The sequence below is a fragment of the Vulpes lagopus genome, chromosome 1 (assembly GCF_018345385.1).
Source record: "Vulpes lagopus strain Blue_001 chromosome 1, ASM1834538v1, whole genome shotgun sequence".
Taxonomy (NCBI): domain Eukaryota; kingdom Metazoa; phylum Chordata; class Mammalia; order Carnivora; family Canidae; genus Vulpes; species Vulpes lagopus.
The window spans coordinates 40312049-40335718 of NC_054824.1; the positions used below are offsets into that span (position 1 = coordinate 40312049).

The 23670-nt window shown below is 36.6% G+C and overlaps 1 protein-coding gene across 2 annotated transcripts in view; it reads right to left on the reverse strand.

Annotated features, from left to right (window-relative positions):
- The window catches only part of COL19A1 (collagen type XIX alpha 1 chain), a 317390-nt gene that overhangs the window by 93760 nt on the left and 199960 nt on the right, over positions 1–23670 (reverse strand). For both annotated transcript variants that reach the window (XR_005990424.1, XM_041772509.1), the window contains exon 17: positions 14871–14924. Coding sequence is in view for 1 of the 2 variants with exons in the window: in XM_041772509.1 (XP_041628443.1) it covers positions 14871–14924 (54 nt within the window). In the remaining variant the exon portion in view is untranslated. The remainder of the gene's footprint in view (positions 1–14870; positions 14925–23670) is intronic.

A 23670-nucleotide genomic window follows, 5' to 3' on the forward strand; every position in this document is an offset into this window, starting at 1 on the left:
TAATTGGAGACAAAGCTGCACTGAACTCCAGTTAAATAGAAAAGAGCTTATGGATGGATTTTTGACCAGAATTACAACATAGAAAGTTGTATCCTATCTCTCAGAGAAAAAAATCGATAATACTCAAGATAGAAAATATTTGGGAAATCAATTCTTCTTTGTTTTAAACACAGAACCTCTTATTTATCTTAAATATTTGCTCTAAATGAAAATTTTTCCTTGTCTCTTGGGATTGAATTATGTAAGTTACACAGTTATAATTTTATAATGGAATATTTTTCTGAGAATGCTTCTGCTCTAAATTTTTAGTGACTAAGGAGATATCAACACTCCTGCCCTCTCACCCCCCAAAATTTCTGAAAACTCTCAAACTGCACAATAAGATTTCTGAAACCAGAAAATTCACTGTGTTTACACTATGTTTCCATTTCAATATAGATTCTTCAAGCTGTCCTTTTTGGGATTACAATGGGAATGTGACCAGATAGTTTATAGTAGGTAAAATTTAAGGTTCCTGGAGAGGAGATCTTATTCCTGAGAATATCTCACCCACTTTCTGGTTTATTCCTAAAACTTCATAGACAAAGTTTGATTTATTTGTTTGGGTTTTATCACCAGCTCACATGCAAATGTTCCCAGGAAATGTAATACTAATGTTTCATATTTACACAACTCTGGATACTGTAAATTTGCTTTCATATATTATCTTGGATGGCAGAGTGATTACAAAACATGTTATTTTATTTGGTTCTTATAATAACTGAAGTGGGTAATATTATATTCTTCATCTAACATGAGAAAATGGAGAGATTTTCTCCTAAATCACACAATAAGCAAATGGTAGAACCAAGTCTAAGAGTTGTTCCATTCTAATATATTCTTATGAATCATTTAATAAATATTTCCTAAGAGCAAATTGAATGGGACAGAGAAGGGGTAGAGTGAAAGGGATGGTACCTGGGGGTTATGGACAGGGGAAGACAGCATCAAAAGAGAAAGGGATACAGAAAAAGGAGGATGAAGACTCTGGAGGCTGGTTCTTTGTTTATACCACCATCAGCCCAGGGCTCTTGTTTCTGGCACTAGGTTCTGAGGAATGGAACCTAGTCTTAAGACTGGGGAATGGAACAGTCTTAAGACTGTTTTAAGTCTTAAGATTAACTTTGGTTGTAAGAGGTGAGGACTCAGAGAGAATAAACTTAGGGAAAACTCAGGTTTCCAGCTAATCAGGATAAATTTCATTGATGAGGCTATACACAAAAATACAATCATGAAACTGAAAATGCCTTCATCCTTAAATAGATGTTTCCATACACACTGAAAATGGAATCTACTGAGTTTTTTTGGATGATAAATATGTCAATGAATATACTTAGGTTAACAATCTTAGATGAAGTTTACTCTTTAAAGACTTGAACAGAGAGAAACAGGAGAGGAGCAAAACAGAAGAAAAATTTTCATGAGAGTGACAATGTAGGAAATGGGTAAAGTATTAATACTTTTGCTTTAGAAATGGTAAGCTCTGGACACAATCCAGAGAAAGAAAGATGAAAATAATAAGCAGATGGTAGAGAAGGATAAGATGAAATAATGATAATAACATTAATAAATAAAAATAGTTATGCTTTGAAACTAATAATTGTGTGTCAGGGACTTATATTACTGCATTTTACTCTTACAATAATCCAGAGAGGTAGGCATTATCTTTATTTTACATATAACAAAAGGTTAACTTTCTTACCCAAGGTCACATGACTAGTGGATAAGAGCTAGATTCTAGCCCAAGTCAGCCTGACCTCAAAGCTTTGATTATTTTGATACTTCCCTCTATCAGCTTCACAGTGAGAGAGAAACCAGATAGGAAAATAAAATAACAATTATCTTAAAGCTGGTTGTAAGAATCAAGTAGGGAATTCAATGATAAAAGATCACAGAATCCCTTAATGAGATACAGAATCAGTAAGGGCCAAGCAAAGAGATCTGGAACAGAGTGTAGATACACATCCTGAAAGATTTGGATGACAAGATGATATTAAGAGGAAAGTGACCAGAATGGAAGAAAGATTAGGAGAAGAGAGAGGAACCACATACAGCACAGAAATGTTGGGTTTAGATTAGAGAGAGATAAAGAGAGGGAGATTTTTGGAGAAAGAAAGAAAAAAGAAAAAGAAGAAAGAAAGAAAGAAAGAAAGAAAGAAAGAAAGAAAGAAAGAAAGAAAGAAAGAAAGAAAGATAAAACAGACAATGGTAATCAGCATCTTAAGCAACCATTGAAATTCAAATGACATCAAATGAGTCCTAGTATTTATGAGATGATAGAAGAAAAGGAGAAATAAAAATGGTTTATAGTTGGTAGAAAAAGATGAGCTAACTAAGAGACTAAGAGAGTAATATTGCTTGGGAATGATTTTGATAGGTTGAAATTCTATGAGCATGAAATTACAGTGAAGAACAGTCATGGGAAAGTTGTCACACTTAGTAGAGAAAACGAAATACCCTTTAAATAGGACTACAATAGTGCCATTGTATTTGTTGTGGAAGAGAGATTAGCATTAGTATTAGCATTCAGAAAATCTGAAGAATTTAAGTGATACAATACATTGGTTTAAGCATTCATCAAGGACGTCTTTTGGGGACATCCTCTAATAAAAATAATACTTTTGTTAGAAGCCAGCAGCCACACATTCATTCTTGGTGCATCTCTGGAAATTCTGAACAACACTGTGATCCATGTGATCCATCTTCTTGTCTGAGCCGGTTTCCCTGACCACAGTGGCATATATCTGCACCATACTTTGAAAGATCAATAGCTCCTAAGTGTCTCAATCTAAGATATTGCCAGCATCCCTGGTTCAGAAGTTCAGAAGCAGTGCGATTAACAGGTGAGGAATTGCAGCAAATGCAGCTTCTGGATCTTGAATGAGAATTTTTCACATCTGCCACTTTGGACATTTTTCAAACTCATTCCTCTGTGTATTCCAGGAAGTGCTCACTTGAGCTGGGCTTGTCTCTTCTGGCCTGCATACTGAGCTGTGTAATTGAGGGAACTCAAGCATAGGCAGTTTATGGTTGTATGAATAAGCAAAATACTCAATATGTGACCTGATTGTTTTCCAAAATTGCACAGTCCCTGGTTTTACTTGTCATTTTGGAACAGGAGTGGGAGGATGAGACTGTGACAGTGAATGCATTCAATGGGTATAATTAACCCATTTCATAAAAGCAGATTTTCTAAATTATGCTATGAAGCTCATAAGTTTTTAACACTTTATTTTCCAAGGGAGACAAAAATAATTTTCAAAGGAGCTGCTTTTTCCTGACACCATGAAACAAATCGATCTAATTGGTATAAAGTTCACTGCATTATTGATAGTGTGGGACATTTTTGACTGATTTCCATGGCATGATGGTTAGAAAAATTATGATTCCTCCCCTAACACTGCTATTCTGCTTATCCATCCATAAAATGTATCATACTCATCTCTCCTCAGTATGTCCTGCAAAAAGAAAAATATCATTTGTCAGCTCCCTGCAATATAAGGAGCAACATGAATCTTGAGAGTGGCTGGCCACCCCACAGAAACAACATCATTGACCCAGCACAAGGTGATAAAAACCACAGGGGTATGAAAACTAGGAAGAATGGAGGTGTGTGAAACAAATTATTTGTATCCAATGGTGTCCCCCAAAGCTCACCATCAACAAAACCATACCTGGAGAACAAGTATGCCTCCATCCCCTTATGTGACCTCAGCAATCAAATCAGGAGGGAAGTTGGCTTACACAGCCTGCACCTATCAATGCTTTGAGCTTTCATTTACTGTAATTAAGTGATAACATTCATTCTGTTTAAAAGCCTTGGTAGGAAAAAAAAAAAAAAAAAGCATTGGTAGGATGACAACGCTTCCTGTGCAGAGAAAATGTGATTTCCAAGGCAAACTGCTGGGACTGAAGATAACCAGGCTGATGGCACTGGCTTATACACTGCCAAATTACACAGAGGCCAAGAGCTGGTGCAAAATCTGAATAGTTGGGGACATTCTGGACTGCTCTCTCAAATAGCCAAATGAACAATCTGTAGGTTTTACTTTGTCATGATTATCATCTTCACTTCATAAATTTTTTTTTTCAAATTTATGATAGTCATACACAGAGAGAGAGAGAGAGAGAGAGAGAGGCAGAGACACAAGCAGAGGGAGAAGCAGGCTCCATGCACCGGGAGCCCGACGTGGGATCCAATCCTGGGTCTCCAGGATCGCGTGCTGGGCCAAAGGCAGGCGCCAAACCACTGAGCCACCCAGGGATCCCTCATCTTCACTTCAACTCAAATGTGTGATATCAAGGTTTCTCTCTCATCTATAGGTGTAGTAATGATAAATCTGCAGATGATACTTGGCTCAACTGAACCCCATGGTTACAAAGGGTACATTTAGTGGAGTTCTAGAAAAAAATGCTTAGTGATTTTATTTTTAAAATATTTGGTCCCCTACAAAGGATTTCAGACAAAAGAGAAGATGCTGACCCTCTAGGTCAGTGAAATTATTGGTGATATTACCCTGATGTTAACCTAGTCTAAAGGATGGTTTTCTTCTTTCTTAATATAAATTTGGAATATTTCAAGCATGCTGAAAAATATAGAAAAGAATATGATAAATTCTCATGAATCCACAATCCAATATTGTAACCATTTGCCACATTTGTTTCAGGTAATCTTTTTATTTTTTACAAAATTACAGATGTAGCTGAAGCCCCTTCAAGTTTTTCTACTATATCCTCTCATGTTTCAGGTCCCCCTAGGAAATGCTGAAAACTTGTTGCTTCTCAAGTCACCCTTGACCCAAACAGTTTTCTACTAGATAGTAACTTTGCAGAGAAAACTGACTTCATGGAGTTAGGTAAAGCCCCTATTTCCCAATACCTAGAGTTTTGTCACTGTTAAAATGGAAATAATCTTTTCTTGCCTACCTCACAGAATCATACAGTGGTAAAATTAAATACTGTATGGAGACACTTTTCAGAAACGACCTCATCAAATACAAACTGTTAAGTTTACTTAGGAAACAGGTCTTTCTTTCTGAATATCTCTCAAAGGCCAATCAGATTTATTAAAACCTTAATGTTCATCCAAAACAAATAAATAGTGCTTAATCCATGCACTGGCCCAAGTAATAGCAAATTCAATAACCACATATCAAGGATACCAAATATTTTTCCCATCATTGCAATACACAATGCCTGTCAATTCAGAAGTCCTAATAGTTGGTTTCAATAACATGATCCAAGATGAAAAGAGTCAGAAGTCTCTTCTTACAGTCATATAGTCAGGCTATATGAAGATAAAATCCTTTTTCTCCAGAGTGTAGCTGTTATTAGTAAAAAGCTTAGGAAGTCAGAATGTCCTACTGCTGCTCTTTATAGGGACAGAAAAAGAGAAGTAATTGGGGTAATTGAACCCAAGTGCTAGTTTTCAAATTCTCAACCTGAACCCCCCAGCTGCCTCACATGCAAGTCTATGTATTCTTTGGCCACACAAGGTGACCCTGGAATTTTAGTAATGTAGCAACAGCTGCTTGTCTGAGACCATGACCCCAGTGACGGACAAGTGGTAATAAAAATGATTAACTGGCCATGTCTGTCTCCATTTTATAGGTCTTATGTATCTTTATTTTTAAATCTGAGGAAGTCATCTTATTTTTATTAAGAAGTGAAATTACTATTCCCATTGACTCAAATAAATGGTTAGGTTCATTTTCTCTGAAGAGATTATCATTATAGCACATGGCCTTTAGCCATTTAATAGACCAAAGAGACTGAGGATTTTTGCTGAAAGGAAAACTGAGAAAAATGATAAAAACCTGATCAGTTCAAGGTTTCCAAGTGGGATGTTAAGAATATGGACTGGATTTCCATTTAGACATGATGAGCTTCAAAATGTATATAGTCACATACCGTGTGCTTTAACCAGAAAGTAAATGTTTAAAATCAGACATTTCTTATTATCCACTTTGTTGAGTAGTCCAAAATGAATTTGAGGTACTAACTTGTTTTAAAGGTGGGTCTCGCTGAATGCTGAAAACAATGGCTTTATACCTTGAATTCTCAGTTAGTTCATAGTTGATAAAGTTGGACATGGAAGATAATTAGACGCATAATGGGATATAGTACAGAAAGCTATTAGGCCTATGGTGTTTTAAGAGCATATATTTTCATTGCTATGATTATCCATCTCACCTAACCCACAAATTACCAGAAAGGTGGCATCTTTTTCTTTTCTGGCACTGTTTTTCTCCTAGCTCCTTTATGTTTATTAGATACATCAAGTTCATTCCCACCGCAGGCCCTTTTCACTTCTAGTCTTTCTGGTTGGAAAGATCTTGCTCTGACCCTCACGCAGCTAGCTCCTTCTCAACTAACATCATCTAAACGCTCAGAGATGTCACCTGGACCATTTTAACTAGAGTAACAACTCTTCCAAATCACTCTTAAGTTGCCCAGTTTGTTCCCCTGTATCACCTCCTACTAAACTGAAATTGTTTTGCTATTCGTTGAGTTGCTTATTAACCATTGCTACCTCCAACACAAAATTGAATGTAAGTGACTTGTCTGTAGCTTGTTTGTTTGTTGCTATGTATTTATTTTGAAACTACTGTATGCTCAATGTTTGTAATAGTGACTCACAAAGAGATGATCAGTATTTGTTGAATAAGTGAATTCAATATTACACCCTAGTTTACTCCTTTACCTGTGTATAAGGCAATAGAAATATAACTTTCAAATTGTGAAATGACTCCTGCTTTCAGGGTAAAAGGAATTCCATTACACTGAAGTTAAAACTAAAACAGAAATAACATGGTTGTATTTATTTTAAATCATATGGTTGTTTCAGAAAAGAAGCATACATTTCATTGGAGTCAGCTCCCAGAAAATGATCACTGTAGAGTTTTATCAGCATTTTACAAAATAAATGGGCATTTTAGATATCCATGAGCTAAGGGCTTTCACTTCAAGAGAGTATCAAATTCATATTGAAAATGATTGTGGATGAAATGACATTTTTATTTAAAATATAGGATAAGCGTAAGATGCAAAAAACCCTGAAAATAATTTTAAAATTCATGTAGATTTATAATTAAGCCTCAAACACTGAAAATTTCATAGCTTGGATATCCTCCATGGGCTATGAAGTGTCATTCTTTGCTTAGAGCTTTCCCAGTGGAAACAGTAGAGGGAGCTGCTGCCCTACGTTACAAACTCCTTGAATTTCTGTTTTCTACATAAATTGCTATGCACTGAAATGTGACACATTTGAGCCCACTGCTCAATTCTCATACTGCAATAATGAAACAATGCACAAAAACAATGCCTGAAAAAAAATGAAAGGGAATCAAGACTCTGCCTGTAACAGAAAGAAATAATAACACATTTCAAAATTAATGTGGTTTTTAATAAACACTTTTACAGTGATGATGAATGAGAAGTAAAGTTAATGTCAACTGGGTGGGCTAATACATACTTCCTTTAATGGCTCATTAGTTAAATTCTCCTGCTTTCCCTCCTGCTCCGCCTCATTTCCAGCTGCTTTCCTCTTTTCTAAAGGAACTAAAAACCAGAACACTTTGAAATAAACTAAGGCATTTCAAGTCTTGAGACTTTCCAAGTCTCATTATCATAACACAAGGCCACGATTTTCCATTGCTTATGCTATGCAGATAACTGGAAGGCTTTAAAGAAAAAGAAATTTTTATTGGAGCGTGAGGGATAGTAATGGAGACTTAGAGAACATCACAATGAATAAAATGAAATCACTCACACCATGGATAAACGAGAGCCACAGCAAGGAAGAGGCTATAAATCAGAAGGGAAAAAAAAACCCCATCATTGAATACTTAGACACCATTATTATTAACTATGAGTAACGTTCGTCTCTCTTCATGGGGAGATTTACATATGTAGAATAAGCTTTCCGTGTTTATGCAGAGCATGTAATCTTTCATTTTAGAAGTCATTGAAAGACATTCACATTTTTGTTAAAGGGATTTTGGGAAATTTATAAAAAGGGAAAAAATGTGCAGGTGCAGATTCAAGACAATCCCTTTTATCTACAATACTGTATGTGTGGATGGATCTTCAGAATAATAGGAATGGATCTCAGTCATACTTAGATAGAGCTTTACATTTACAAGAAAGATCTTCACATACAAGGTATTGATTTCTCCCAGCAACTGTGAGAAGTTGATGAGGCAGGTACTATCATTTCAAATTTACAGAAAAGGAAACTGAGCCATGGAAATGTCAAGTGAATTGCCTGAGGACACGCTAGTGAAGACGCCTGAGTACCTCACAATCTTCTACACTATGCTGTCCTGAGGTACTGCAGTGCTATGGTTTACCATGAGAAAATGAAACCATGTTCTGTGTATAATGTTTAAGTAAGGCTGATCCTAGTCACATTATAAACTAGAAGGTTGTTTTTCACATCTGTGATCCAGTGAAATAAAACTGGGTTTAGGGATCAGCTCCTGGGTTTCATTTCTGGTTTTCCCACTTACACTTATGTGATCTTGGGCACATTACTGGATGTTTCTAAGCATCCTTTATCCTATTATAAAATGTGACCCTTTCTACATCTCACCACAATTGTCAGGATTATATAAGGTACTGGCAGTGGAGTACCTCATGCAGAGCAAGTACTATAATAAACTCTCCTGATACGTCCCTTCCTTTTGAACCTGTTTCCTCAGGAGTTAGTATTATTTCCTTCCCCCGGGAGATACTTAATGCTCTCATGCTTCTTCTCTGAAAAACTCTCCAGCACAGTGTATTTGCAGGTATTATCAATCCAAGAAATCTCTACTTAGTGGATTTCCCTCCAATGAGGAGTAGTTAGTCATTCAGAACAAGATGGTGGAAGCTATTTGAGGGGAATTTGAGAACGTCTTCCTTTGCATAGGTAAATTCGGCTTTGCCTGTTAACAGGAAATTGGGCTAATATTTTATAAAAAATAAGTTTATCATAAAGGGTGTGTCTAGCTCTGTTAACCAGTTTAGTTGCTCCTCAATTATGAGTATTTTGGTTAGGAATAATTTTATTTTATGCAGATTACGTGTATGTAAATTTCAACTAAATCTGCCTCAAACAGAATAAAAATTGCTATTAAATATAGGGAACTGGGGTACCTGGTGGCTCAGTTGATTAAGTGTCTGACTCTTGATTTTGGCTCAGGTCATGACCTTAGAATTGAAAGATCAAGTCCCAAGTCAGGCTCCATCCCCAGCATGGAGTCTGCTTAAGATTCTCTCCTCCTCTCCCTCTGTCCCTCCTCTGTCTCTCTCTTTCTCTTTCATTCTTGCTAAATAAATAAAATCTTAAAAAACAAGTAAGTAAATAAATAAATGGGGAACTAAATTGGAGCAATATACATGACCTTGATGAAACACTAATTCATAAAGAAAATTTAATAATAGTAGTTCAATAGATCTGCTTTTAGTAAATATTCCATTATTATAATTTTTTCCCCTAGGAAATGTATTCTCTAGGGGGGGAAATGGTTGTCCTTTATATGTTAACTGGAAATTTGTGGGAAATTACTCTTTGTTAAAAAAAAAAAAAGAAAAGAAACTTTTTTGGTACAAATGTTTCTTAAGAAAGTGAGAAAATACAAATTTGACTGCAGAACAAAAATATTGCAGGTAAAAGGACTGGTTAAAGTGTTTTAATTATTTGAGTTGCTTCAGGCCATTAGAGATTTCTTTCAGTTGTATTTTAAAAAAAATCTGCACTGATATTCTTTTAAATAACAACACTACCTTTGATTTAGGAAACATTTCTAAAACCCCGAAGGGAAAACATTTTCTTGAAGAAATTGAGCAAAGTATGCTTTTTATCAAAGGATTCATGCCATCTTGGTGCTTTTTTAGATAATCACACTGATCAGAAAAAAGTTTTTCCTCCCTAACTTTTCTAAAGGCTAATTGCTCAAATATATATGCTAAAATTATATACTATTCATTGACTTGAAGGATACTACATTTTATTTCATTACTGTTTGATAAGAAAGATAAAGTTAATTATTTCAAAATATTTCATATTGTGATAAGAAATTCTAACATGTGCTTTAGGAATCTCACACACAAGCCACTAGGGTGAGTCATACACCATCTCTAAATCTCAATTAGAAAGATTTTAGCCTTGACCAAACTTTCCTTCTTTCTTTGTTACCTTTCTTCCCACTGTGAAGTAGGGTTCATTTTACATAGGGTACAATGTTGAAAAAGACAAATAAATGAAAAACAACACCATTGTGATCTAAGTATATCCATAAGAGGAGGTATTTCCTAAACCATACATAAATTGTAACAAAATACAAATAGCTCCATGGGACATACAAAAGAGATTTTTAAAAAATGTTCTGCTGATAATTTTAAAAAATAGTAAGTACTGTGACAGCCACAATGAATCTTGCCTAGGCTCAACAATCCAGTTTGGTCATACCTGCCACTAGAGGGACTTATTGATGACATCTGGCCTTGGGACTCCCCATTTAGAGCTCTCCATGAATTTTCGTAGCTTCACATGACTCGGGGAGTTTAATTTGAGATTCACCAGGACCCTGGAAGGGCTTGACATGCCAGTGCTGGCTTGGCACTCTTTGCCTTAGAACTGCAAGGGCTGCTTGTCCAACCCTACTCCCTAGAGCTGCGATTCTCTGTATTTGCTCCGGCTCATTTCCTCTGTCAGCAGCACTCACTTTGCTCTCTTCTACCCCTCTATTTGTTTTACTTGACAATTCCTTTTCAACTCTTTTTTTCAAGTTTTATTGAGGTATAATTGCTACAAAAAGAACTGAACATATTTAATGTGTACAATTTGATGAGTTTGGACATATGAAAACATCTGTGCTACTATCATCACAATCAAGATAATTGATATATCCAACACTTCCCAGTCTCCTTGTGTCCCTTAGGTGTTTTTGTTTTATCTTGTTTCGTTTTGTGGTAAGAACACCTAACATGAGATCTACACCCTAAACAAACTTCAGAATGCATAATATTGTTCAGGATACTCTATAGGTACTACTCTGTACAGCAGATTTCTAGAACTCATTCATCTTGCATAACTGAAACTTTATATTATTGAATAACAACTCTCATTTCCCCAGCCCCTTGTGACCACTATTGTGTTCTCTGCTTCTCTGAGTTTGACTGTTTTAGAGATCTTGTGTAAGTGGAAGCATGCAGTCTTCGTCCTATGACTGGCTTATTTCACTTAGCATAATGTTCTCCAGGTTCATTCATGTTGTTATAACCGGCAGGAATCCCTTCTTTCTTTTAAGGCTCAATTTTCACATTTCAGTTGTCAGTTCCTGAAGGAAACCATCTCAACTATTATCTTTTCTAATTCCCTTTCTTTGTTCATATTACTGTAAACTAAACTAGAATCTACAGAGGGCAAGAATGGTATCTTATTCATTTTTGTAAGCCCTCCTCCTAACAGAGTATTAGGTACATGGTAGGCCTTAAATAAATATTTGTGAAATTGCTTAACAAGGTAAATTAAGAGCAGGGCAATTTTTTTTTATAAACTCATATCTTAAGATATGAATTAATATGAGCTTAAAAGGACTGCTTTTGAAGAACTCTGTTGATTTCTAACGATTTGAAAAAACAACAGTCCTCTTACTAATACACTTTGTTCAGAAAAATTAAACATAAAGGTAGCATAGAAAAATGTAGGGAGCCTATTATTTTACCTTCCTTTGCAATGCTGCCCTTGGTTAAGTCCTGTAAGTAAGAGTAGGTGCCTTGCAAGATTTTTTGCAGCAATGCTGGTATGCAGGTTATCCATTCAACCTATCATCTGAACAACTTCAAAAAATCCAAAACAGGATGAAAACTGTACCCCAAAATAAAATTTTAATAATACTTATATTGGAGGAAAGATATTTTAGTCAACTGGAGGAGTTATCCCATAATCAAAAGGACAAAGAATTTCCATAAACCACAATTCTTAAACAGAAAATGAGCTATTTAATACCTTTCTTTTAAAACAAAAACTGATCTATGAATAAAAACCTTTTCTTTTTTTCACCCTTATTTTTGTAGTTGGCTATTTTACAATATTTTTTTAATAATTGGTATTTGTTACATTATGAAATATAATAAACTACTTTTCTTTTAAATACTGTGTGCTCAGGAATGAACAAACACTGTATCAGACGCATAGCTGAGTTGAAATTTTAAACCCAGTACTTGAAATAAAATAAGTATCTCTCTTCCCCAAACACTCTGGCAATAAACTAAAACTGGTGGAATTGAATATTATAAATTCTTTCATAGAGTCGCCTACTTCTTAATCTTCTAAATTCTTTAGTAAACTCAGTTGATCTATAGTTGAAAACCCATTCCAGGACTTGGAATAATCTTCTTTCCTAGACATTTGGCAGGCTTGCCACAAAAGCCTTCATCATTCAAATTTCTCCTTTGAGACAACAATTATCCAATTTTAAAAGCAGTATCGTATGTTTAGAAAGCTACACAAAGGTCTAATCTTGCCTGTTAGCATTCACCAGCTTCTTTTCTTAACAGCACAAGACAATATCAAATCTTGTAATGTGTTCTCTGTTTTGCTAGAAAATTTGGAATAAAAATCAACAAAGCTAATTCCTTTAAAGACTGGATTCCAGGCTCCCAATTTATGCCTCTTTTTTCCCACTTGCTTTTATAATCACTATCCGTTGACACCAGTACATTGCTAATAGAACAATTCACTTGGATGGCTAAAGTGGATGAAACGAAATCAATGACAGGGCAGCAATCATGTTCATTTTTTGGCGCACCCACCGATGACCACATCCTAAGAAATTCCTAAAGTATCAGGTCTGGAGACCTCTAGTGGTGGTGAAGGGAATTTCTGGTCTTTAAAAAGCCACTAATTCTCTGGTTTTCATTTTCTTATCTACAAAATATATTCATTTGTTTACTTCTTAATTACATAATTAATAAACACAAGCTGCATGACAGAAACTGCGGTAGGCAATGGTGATAAAAGAGAGGTTCTAAAAAATTGCAGTGCAGCAGGCAGACAGATAAAATAATGTTCCATGTGCTACATCAACGCAGGAGGTATACTACTACAAGGATCCTGGAGGATGATACCTCACACACCAAGAGCACTAACGAAGGCTGTGTAGGAGAGCTGATGTTGAGATGAGTCATAAGATGGAGGAAAGCTTACTTAGGCCTTCAGGAGAACCTACACAAAGGATGGCATTTTTGAGATAGTAGGGGACGATTACACTACAGGTTACAAATGAAGTAAAGGCATAGAGGAGGATGGGCAAAGAGAGGTGAAGGGCCAACCAAGAAGTGCCCAGAATGCCATGCAGAAGATGTAAAAATTCACTTTGAAGGAGAGGGAAGCTTTTAGAATTTCAAGCCAAAGAGTTACACAGTCTGAATTATCATTGAGAAATATTAGTCCACTTGTAGAAGGTAGAGGCAATGAGCCCTTCTCTGAGATGGCTACTAAGATACAGATACAAAGTGACAGATGCCTAAACGAAGGCAGTGGCAATGAAGAAAGAGAGGAGGAAATGAATTTTTGAGCCATGGGGATGTGGAATTGACATGATTGAGGAACTGTTTGGATATGGATGCTGAGGGAAAGAAAGAAGTAAATCCAGAATTATTTATAGAGTTTAGTGTGGGAACAGGCTACTTTTGTGATATGTAGGAGATGAAGTGGAGACAGTGAGAAGGCAGTGGGAGTGTATGAGCATGGAACACAAGAGGAATGTCTGGGTTGAAATGAAACAAACAAACAAACTGGGCATCTTAATGCATGCAACATGTGGATAGGAGGGGTGGAAACACTATTAATGGAGGAGAGAAAGAAGGTTGGCCCCCGGGGTAGGAGAAAAGAAAAATCAATGTGACTATACCAAGAGAACTGGGAGTTTTGAGGAGAGAGCCGGCACCAGTGTTAATTCCTGTATAGCAGTGAAATCAGATGAAGCCTGATACGCACCCAGGGAATGTGACGCCTCAGAGATTACTGGTGACCATGGACAGAACAGTGCCAGTGGAGCAGCTTGGACACAAATCAAACTCTAATGGGTTGAAGAATTGGCAGAACCACAAGAAATGGGATACATTTTCTAGAGGCTTGGGGTAAAGAAAACTATGAGCTAATTGGCTAGAAGATCTTTATAGCTCTCTTCAGCAATAGCATTCTACAAAATTGTACTAACAAAACAGTTATATCAAGAAAGGTGGCTATGCTTCTCCAGATATCTAGCTTCCTACCAGCCTGGATGTTAAGAGACTGAGGAGATGGAGCCAGGCAGGTTCAGATCAGGATTCACTGACTTGGAGACTTGGCTTAGGGTGCTCATGCAGGCAGTACAGCTGCTCTCATCCATGTAATAAAGAAGTTGGCAAGATGTGCGGACAGCCGCTAGCCTCCCTTACCTTGTGGTTTGTGTGGTGGTGGGAGGTGTAGGGAGCATAACCATGTTATTTTATTTTTATTTTTTAAAGATCTATTTACTTATTTGGGACAGAGTGAGGGAGAGAGAGTTCAAGCTAATGGGGGGAGGAGCAGAGAGGAAGGGAGAGAGAGAATCTCAAGCAGACTCCATGCCTAGCACAAAGCCCAACATGGGTTCGATCTCACCACCCTGAGATCATGACCTGAGGGGACAAGAGTCAGATGATTAACCAACTGAGTCACCTATGTGTCCCAGGAGTATAACCATTTTAAACAGTAGAAAGATGTAAATTAGCTACAGAAGAGTAATATAATCTGTAGATAAATACACAGAAAGAAAGAGGGGCTCTCCTAAAGAGCAGTCATCCTACTGTTTACTCACAGGTGGTCCCGGGGGGCCTGGTTTTCCTGGAGGACCTGTTTTTCCTCGTCTTCCCTGGAAACCAAAGAGAAACAGACAATAAATACTGTGATGCCTTTTTATTTTTAGATGAAACAATACTAAACAGCAATTTTCAAGATAGTAAAAATAAAAAATAATTTGAAGCCTACTTGACCTTTAAACATCAATGAAATCTAAAAGCTATTGACCAAATTTTAATGACCAACAGGAGAAAAATAGTGCTTGGAATGAATAAACCTTAACTTATTAGCAGTCCTTTAAATGCTATCTACTTTGATACTGTAGTCAAGTAATAAAAAGTATCTGAAAGATGGTCTAAGACTGGCATTTTATCTGACAATACTGTCAATACTGTGGTTTTGGATGCAATAAAACCTGCATTTGTCATCTTAAACTGACGTTTCTCAAAAAATGGTCTGAATTGTAATTTCATAAGAGTCACCTGAGGGTGCGATTGGATGTTACAAATGTATATTCTGGAGTTCCGTCCTACACTTAACTGGTTTAGTATCTCTGGAGAAGGAAGTCATGAATCTGCATTTTAAAACCATTTCAGGTCACTCTTATGCTCACTAAGGTATGAAAAGCACTACCTTAAGCCATACTATAATCCTATGTGTTATATAAAGCACATCAACTAGCTCTTTTCTTCCCTTTGGACGGTTAAGCTATTTTTTTTTACATAAACTAAATAAATACCCCTTGCTTATTCATCTTCATTATCATAATTGAATTAGCTTTCCCAAGTTCACCACTAGCTAAATTCCAATTGCAAGAGTTAGAAAAATAAGATTGTACCAACAGCTCTAGGTGACTATGTATCTAATACCACTTAAAGGGCAGTTAGTTATTTTTTATAAATTAACTTGGATTTTTTTCCTTTTCTAAAAGAATGATGTAAGCTTAGGTATTGAAAGCATACATTTTGAATGACAAGCATTTCTGAGCATGTTTTATTTTCAGTTTTTATTTTTTTAGAGAGTATGTGAGCTGGGGGCGAGGCGGGGAGGGCAGGGGGAGGGGATTGAGAGAGAATCTGAAGCTAGCTCCAGGCCTGCATGGAGCCTGATGCACAACTTGATCTTATGACCCTGAGATCATGACCTGAGCTGAAATCAAGAGTCAGCTTAAGCTGACTTAATGCTTAAGCAACTGAGCCACCCAGGTGCCCCTCTGTGGATATTTTATAAATATGGTCACACTAATTCATTGTTACTAATTATTTTATTATATCATATTGGTAGTATATTCATACACATTAAGACTTATTGCTATTGACAGAGTAAAAGTACTGGTTTCATCTTTTAATATTTTTTGCGGGGACAACCATAAACATAAACACAGAAAAGCCCATTTCATTTACTAATTTTCTTGCTCTGAAATTGTCAAAGTAAGCTCTTCTCTCTGGTTTTTGTCTAGGCTTGGAGTGGGGTAGAAAGTCTAATGCCAGTTAAACCAGTGAAGTAAACTTTGGGAGATAAGTAAGCACATACCACACTGTAATTGGATGGGAAATGTTTGCACTGTTATTGAAGGTAAGTAAAATGCACATCATCAAGAGTTCATATAAACACAGCGGCTGTTCTTAGAAACAATCATAGCTAACACCTAAAGAACAATTTTTTTAAAAACTTTATTAAAAACAGAGCTATAATTAGTGGTCTTTTCATGTATTTTCTGTTTCAGAGATCTGAACCTGGGAGTTCCTTTGGGGAATTATAACACTGGAATGAATATATAATTTAATAGTCTGTATACTTAATAAAAGTTATACACATGTATATCATTTTCTGGTCTTGTAGTTTACACATTCTGAAAATCAATATATTGGGTCTTTTAGTAAATGTAAGTCAATTAGACCCTGAGGACTAATCAATGATGAAAAGTTTACTTAGAAAGTGGAAGCCCTGTAATTTATTTATTCACAAGAGCACAAAGAAACAAAATCAATGGCATCGAAGTGGGTGATTGGTTCTTTCTTTTAGGTTGAGGTAAGTTAAAACCGTAGGATCAACTTTCTGTATGCATTCTCCTTTCTTTAAAGGAGACATGTATATTGATCTGGGCAGAAGTGGGGAAAATGAGGCTGATTATTGATCAACTTTTATCACAGAGTTAATGGTTAAGGCAAACCAAATGTCAGATATTGTAATATAATATTGGCATGTTTTAGGATGAGGAGTAAAAACATTTATGATTCAGTATGGTATGGGCAAGCATCCAAACTCTTGCCTATCACTGCTGATTTACGTGATCATTTAAGTCAGCCTTGCAATTGTCAAAGTGCATACACTGATGTGTATGCTGGAGGAGTGCCGAGGAATGCTACTTTCATTTATGCATCCTGCCTGAGGGTGGATATACGGGTCAAATATTTTTTAGGGCTGTTAAGTTACTGGAACATACTGTATGCAGCAGATAACTTCAGATGGTACATAGTTTCAGCTCAGATGTCATTTGTAGGCTTGAGTTCCTAGTTACACTCTGATACTGATTTGTATACTTTTTAAAGGTTTTCTTTACAAAGCAAACACAGTCCGTATTTTCTTAGCCACACAGCCACATATGCCTTAAATATATTTGGACTTAGGACTTTAGCTTAAGTGTTAAGTTTCAGTGATTAATAAGGGGTTCTGACAGGACAGAACAGGAGGGTAAATAGATAAGAAACATGGTTTCTGGTGGAAACTCCACCACTTTCATAGTGGAAGCTCCAAAAGATGATGTTTGGGAGTGGTCTCAACCACTGTATTGATAGACATTGTGGGCCGACTCCCAGGCATCTTCTTCCTTCTCTCCAGGGAGCTCTGCCAATGAACTCCTTTGTCCTCTTTACTCCCATTTAAGGCCTCCCACTGCACAGAACAGTCTCACAATCTCTTGTTCCTCCAAGCCATCTTTTGTTTTTTTCATTTAAAAGCATTAGGTACAGGCAACAGCCTGCCTAAGATATAATGTAGATTTTTGGTAGTGTGAATTTTATTACTTAAGCCAGGATAATTCGGGGAATATTTTATCTATTTATTACTTAGATATGTATTATTCATAACATATGCCAAGACAGCAGGTATAAAGCACAACTCTCATCCTAGGACTAAAATCAGATCCCTCTGGTTTTTCTAAGCAAAATGTAATCTATGAATCCCTGTTCTTTTCCTTACAGGGCTCTAGGGAATTGTGTGGGGACGACTGGGGCCAGGGGCTAGTGCTGTTGCTGGTGGGGGTGATGGGTGGGAAGAACGGCTTAACCATGTTTGTCCCCACTTCTATCGCCTCTTATTTCAGTGCCTTCACTGCAGGGCTTACTCAAGACCTGCCATAAAGTGAGACAAAAAGCAGAGAGTTAGGGGAGGGTGGGGATGAAAATCCTGACAGATAAAGACAAATGCTGAGCTGCAGTGGCCTTCCTGGTTAGGATGCCTGCTCCCAGTTGGCCATTTGTTCATAAGCAATTCTGATAAATTGGAGTCTGGCTGAATCTCCAAATGGATGAGGAAATACTGTTCCAGCATAATCACAATTAGGCTAAGCCAACACTTTTCTGAAAACTGGAGTATAATGTACAAAATGGATTTACCATATCAGATTACCCTGGAAACCTCAAAGTGCTCAACATGTAAGTTTCCTGTTTGGAAATAGTGTAAAAGTTATTAGATAGCAGATCAGATATCTATCTAATGATTTAAGCCCCAGGGTGCTCAAACCTGAGTGTGCATCAGCATCATCAGGAGGGCTGGTTAAAACAGATCAATATGTAAGGAAAATGGAACCCTCGGGTACTGTTGGTAGAAATGGAAACTGGTGCAGCCCCTGTGAAAGACAGTTTCGAGGTTCCTCAAAAACGTAAAAATAGAACTACTGCGCTGGTTCCATTACCTTTACTAAAGAAAAAGAAAACACCAATTTGGAGAGATATATGCACCTCTATGTTGCCGCATTATTCACAATAGCCAAGATATGGAAGCAACCCAAGTGTCCACCAATAGACGAACAAATAAAGAAGATGTTACACACACACACACACACACACACACACACACACACACACACAGAAATGTTACTTAGCCATAAAGAAGAATGAAATCTTGCCATCTGCAAGGACGTGAACGGACTTAGAGGGTATTATGCTAAGTAAAATAAGTCAGACGGAGAAAGACAAATACCATATGATTTCACTGATATGTAGAATTTAGAAAACAAAATAAATGAACAAACAAAACAAAACAGAAAACATACTCTGAAATACAGAAAACAAACTGGTTGTTACCAGAGGGGAAGAGTGGGAAAACGAGTGAAATAGGTGAAGAAACTTGATACTATTGTAATAATTTTATACGATAACAGAGGGTAATTAGGCTTATAGTGTTGATTATTTTGTATTTGTAATGTATATAAATGCTGAATCACTATGCTGCATACCTGAAACTACTATAATACTGTATATCAACTATACTTAAAAAAAAAGACCCAAAGATTTGTATCCCTATTTCCAGAGTTTTTGATTCACTAGGTCTTTTGGGTAATGCCTGAGAATTTGCATTTCTAACAGGTTGTTTATAATGCTGATGCTGCTGGCCTAAAGAGCACACTTTGAGAGTCTCTACTCTAAGCCTCAAGCTCTTATTCATATTTGAAGTCAGGCAATCATGTAGAGCCCCTAATATCTTGCAAATCTTGTAGCTTAGAACAAGAAAGCCCAATTGGGTTTGTGATTATATGGAACTTTGAGAAAAAAAAAAAAACCCATTGTCAAGTTCAAGAACACCTGGACTGGAGACCTGGCTTTTTCTTTTATGGAAATATTTTGGATCAGGATTTCATTGCTGTAAAATTGATATTTATATTTTGCAACATGTCTGCTAAGCATTAAAAAAAGGATCACATGTAAATTCCTACCATATACACCCATTAGGATGGCTTTCTTTCAAAAAACAGAAAATAAGTGTTGGCAAGGATGTGGAAAAATTGGAACACTTATTCACTCTTGGTGAGATTGTAAAATATTGTAACTGCTATGGAAAACACTATGCAGATTCTTCAAAAATTATAATTACCATATGATCTAGAAATCCCACGTCTGGGCAAAGAACTGAGTACAGGCTCTTGAATTTGTACATCCGTGTTCATAGCAGCACTATCCAGGATAGCCATGAGGTGGAACCAATTCAAATGTCCACTGACAGATGAATGAGTAAACAAAATGTGGTATATATGTGTATATATGTGTGTGTATATATATATGTATATATGTGTATATATATATATACACACACCATGTATATATACATATATATATTACATATATATATATATATATATATGATGGAGTCTTAGTCTTAAAAAGGAAGGAAATTCTGACATAGGCTACAACATGGATGTAACTTGATATTATGCTAATTAAATAAGCACAGTGAAATAAGTCACTAAATGAAAATGCCATATGATTACTGTATGCATTACTTATTATGAAGTATCTAGAGTAGTCAAATTTATAGAAACAGAAAGTAGAATGGTGATTACCAGGGTCTAGGGAAAGAGGAAAGAAGGGAGTTGCTGTTTAATGGGTATAGAGTTTTAGTTTGCAAGACAAAAAAATTCTGGAGATCTTTTTCACCACATGAATATATTTAGCACTACCAAACTGTTGTATACTTGAAAATGATTAAGATGGCAAATTTTATGTAATACATATTTTTTCCACAATTAAAACCAACAGCAATACTCATGACATGACGTCCAATACATAGTGGTAATAACATTAGTTACTTCTCATCCTGCTCTTTTACCATCCTCTGCCTGATTCTCCACTTTTTTTCATTTAAAAATGCTTGATGATATTTCAAGAAAAACTGAAATATGGATTGTGCATGAATTAAAAAGTATAACCAACTCTTAACTATGTATAAGGCATTTTTTTCATCCAAAATAACAATCAAGGTGCCCGTGAAACATAGAAATATAAGAAACAAATTGTGGGGTACTCATACAATGGAACATGTGATATAACAACAACAATGAATGGATTACAATTATGTGCAACAATATGAGTGACTCTTGCAAACATTGTTCATCAATTTATAAAAGGAATAAACTTAGGCAGAGTGAGTCCCTACTGTTAGAAGTTATTTACCAGTTACCACCGTGGGAGCCAGGAGTTACTGAGGGCACCATAGAGATTTTATTGTGTCAGTGAGGCTGATCTGTTGAACTAGTGTGCTGGTGACATGGATGAGCTCAATATTTGAAAAATAATCAAGATGTATATCCTTCTGACACATTTTTCTGAATGTCTGTTACAGTAAATTTTTAAAAAAATGAAACCAGGGTATTTCAACAACAGAATGATTTTACTTCAATTATCTATGTCTTCAGCCACCTGTATTTGCTGTGTGCAAGGCCGCAGAGGGTCACCATTGTCAGGAAGACAAAAAAACAAAAAACCCAAAAAAGCAAAACCACCACCACAACAAAACCTCACAAGGCTACTTAAATAAATGACATCTACAAATTTTCAACAGTTAAAAATAACCGTGCTTCCAGGATGACTTGCAGTATGAGAGCACGTGTATCTTAAATTAGTCACTTGATTTATAAACACTTGGCCCTGCAGGAGCATTAAGAAGAGAAAGAATGCAAATAATGGACTACTGGTACTTATCTGACAGATGGTTTTTGCTGCTGCTGAGGATGATGATGAAGAAAAGATTATAGTAGTAATCGGACTTAAATAAAGGATGGCATGCAGACTCCAAGCCCACAGAGGAGACACATGTGAAAGTAGTCTCTCTAAATTGCCAGATCTTGCTAATACAGCTGGCTCCTCTCAAATATTTCCCTGTTCCCATGTGTGTATTTAGCACACTCTTAGGCATCAGCTCGCCTGACCAAGGTATCAAGGAAATGTCAAGGAAGAGGAGACAGGGCCTTGACTGGCACCCACAACTGTGAATGAGGTGTTAATTACACAGGAAAACATTACAGACTATTTGGGAAGTTTAGTTTTCTCTTTTTACATTGTGAGCGGAAATAAGATTTATGACCAATGTAAAAAGTTACCACATTTTGAAGTCAATGATATGTGAAAAAAAAATGAGAATGGAATACTTATGTAAGTAATGCATAATATCTTAAATTCATTTTATTTCTTAACAGATATTTAAAAATACATCTATGACAGCAATGACTCTAGTCATAAAGGTCTCATTATTTCAGGGATCAGGCAAGTGGCTCATGTAAGGACATGGGAAGAGGATTTAATTCAGCATGGACAAACGATTTGAAATAGGTTTAGAGTTAAGGAAAGATGAATCCATAGTGTGATGCCAATCTGAATACTGCCTTCCTCATTTAGGGTGGGATCCCAAAATTTCTAAATCATTCCACAATTTCCCCATCTTTCTGTCCCTTTCCTTTCTTTTCCTTGTACAGACTTTGAGTAACCACCGTGGCTTTTCAAAACAAGTCAGAAATATGACAATATTATGTAAACCTCCTCAGCTACAATTGAATAAGTGATAATCTGAAAAAATGATAACACTTCATCAAAGCATTGGACTGAGCCAAGTGGTCTGTAGTCAGTAATGTCTACAGTCACTCTTTAGTATTCCTATTAAGTTATTATGTTGTTACTAATTTGGTCATGAAGATAAGTACAGTCAAGGTCTGACCTCTTAACTCCTTCTTATTGGTGTACCAACAATCAACTTTTCCCCCCGTGCCCTGAGCTATCCATGTTGTACCACAAAAACATAAGAAGAGTCTATGACTTATAATTATTAAAATGGCTACCATTGGGCAGCCCGGGTGGCTCAGTGGTTTAGCGCCACCTTAAGCCCAGGGCATGATTCTGGAGACCTAGGATCGAGTCCCATGTCAGACTCCCTGCATGGAGCCTGCTTCTCCCTCTGTCTGTGTCTCTGCATCTGTGTGTGTGTGTGTGTGTCATGGATAAATAAAATCTATTTTAAAAAAATAAAATGGTTACTATTTATTAAGTGCTTGCTATGGTCCTGGCATAGAGTGCTAAGCAATGACTTAACATGATTTTGCTTAGTCTTTTCAAAACTACTGTGGGTGGTTGGTACTATTCCCACTTTATAAAGAAAGAAAGGTTAAACATCAAGCTCCAAATCACTCTCTTCTTAACTGGTGGAACCAAAATTTAAGACAAGTATATCTGATCTTAAAACCCATAATCTCAAGGTTTACTTGGTAGATATTCTGATCATTCACAATTTAGGTTACTTTGCTGCTGTAATTGTTGAGGTTCTCTTATTTTCTCATAACCAAGGCAGTTTTTTAAAAGTCCCAGTTGCTTATCACTTTGTCCTTTGGAATTTGGGTTCTGGAGGTCTCACCTGCTCTCCTGATTTCTGTTTGCCCTCGCCTCAGAATCTACTCTGACTTCTGCAGACCTTCCAACATGCTGTCCATAACCTTCCGTTAGGATTTATCTGAGGTCTCCTGATTGCCCTGCCAAACCACCAACTCTTTCAGTCTCAATTTCTGGCTCTGTTTTCTATGCCTGCCATTGTCAATCTCTGCCAAGGCACTTGATTCATTTTGGTATCATGGGTGGGACAGCAGTAGGGTATGACCAAACAATTTCCTGAACATGCTGTGAATATATTTTCACCTCTTTATGCCACAATAAGAGGGTGGATGCTGGAAGCGCACTGTGAGATGTTCTTTTCCTCCCTAGCTGGAAATTTACAGCAGGCATGCTCATGGACTAGAAAAAGAGGAATCAGGCCTTCTACACTGCCTTCTTTGTCTCAGG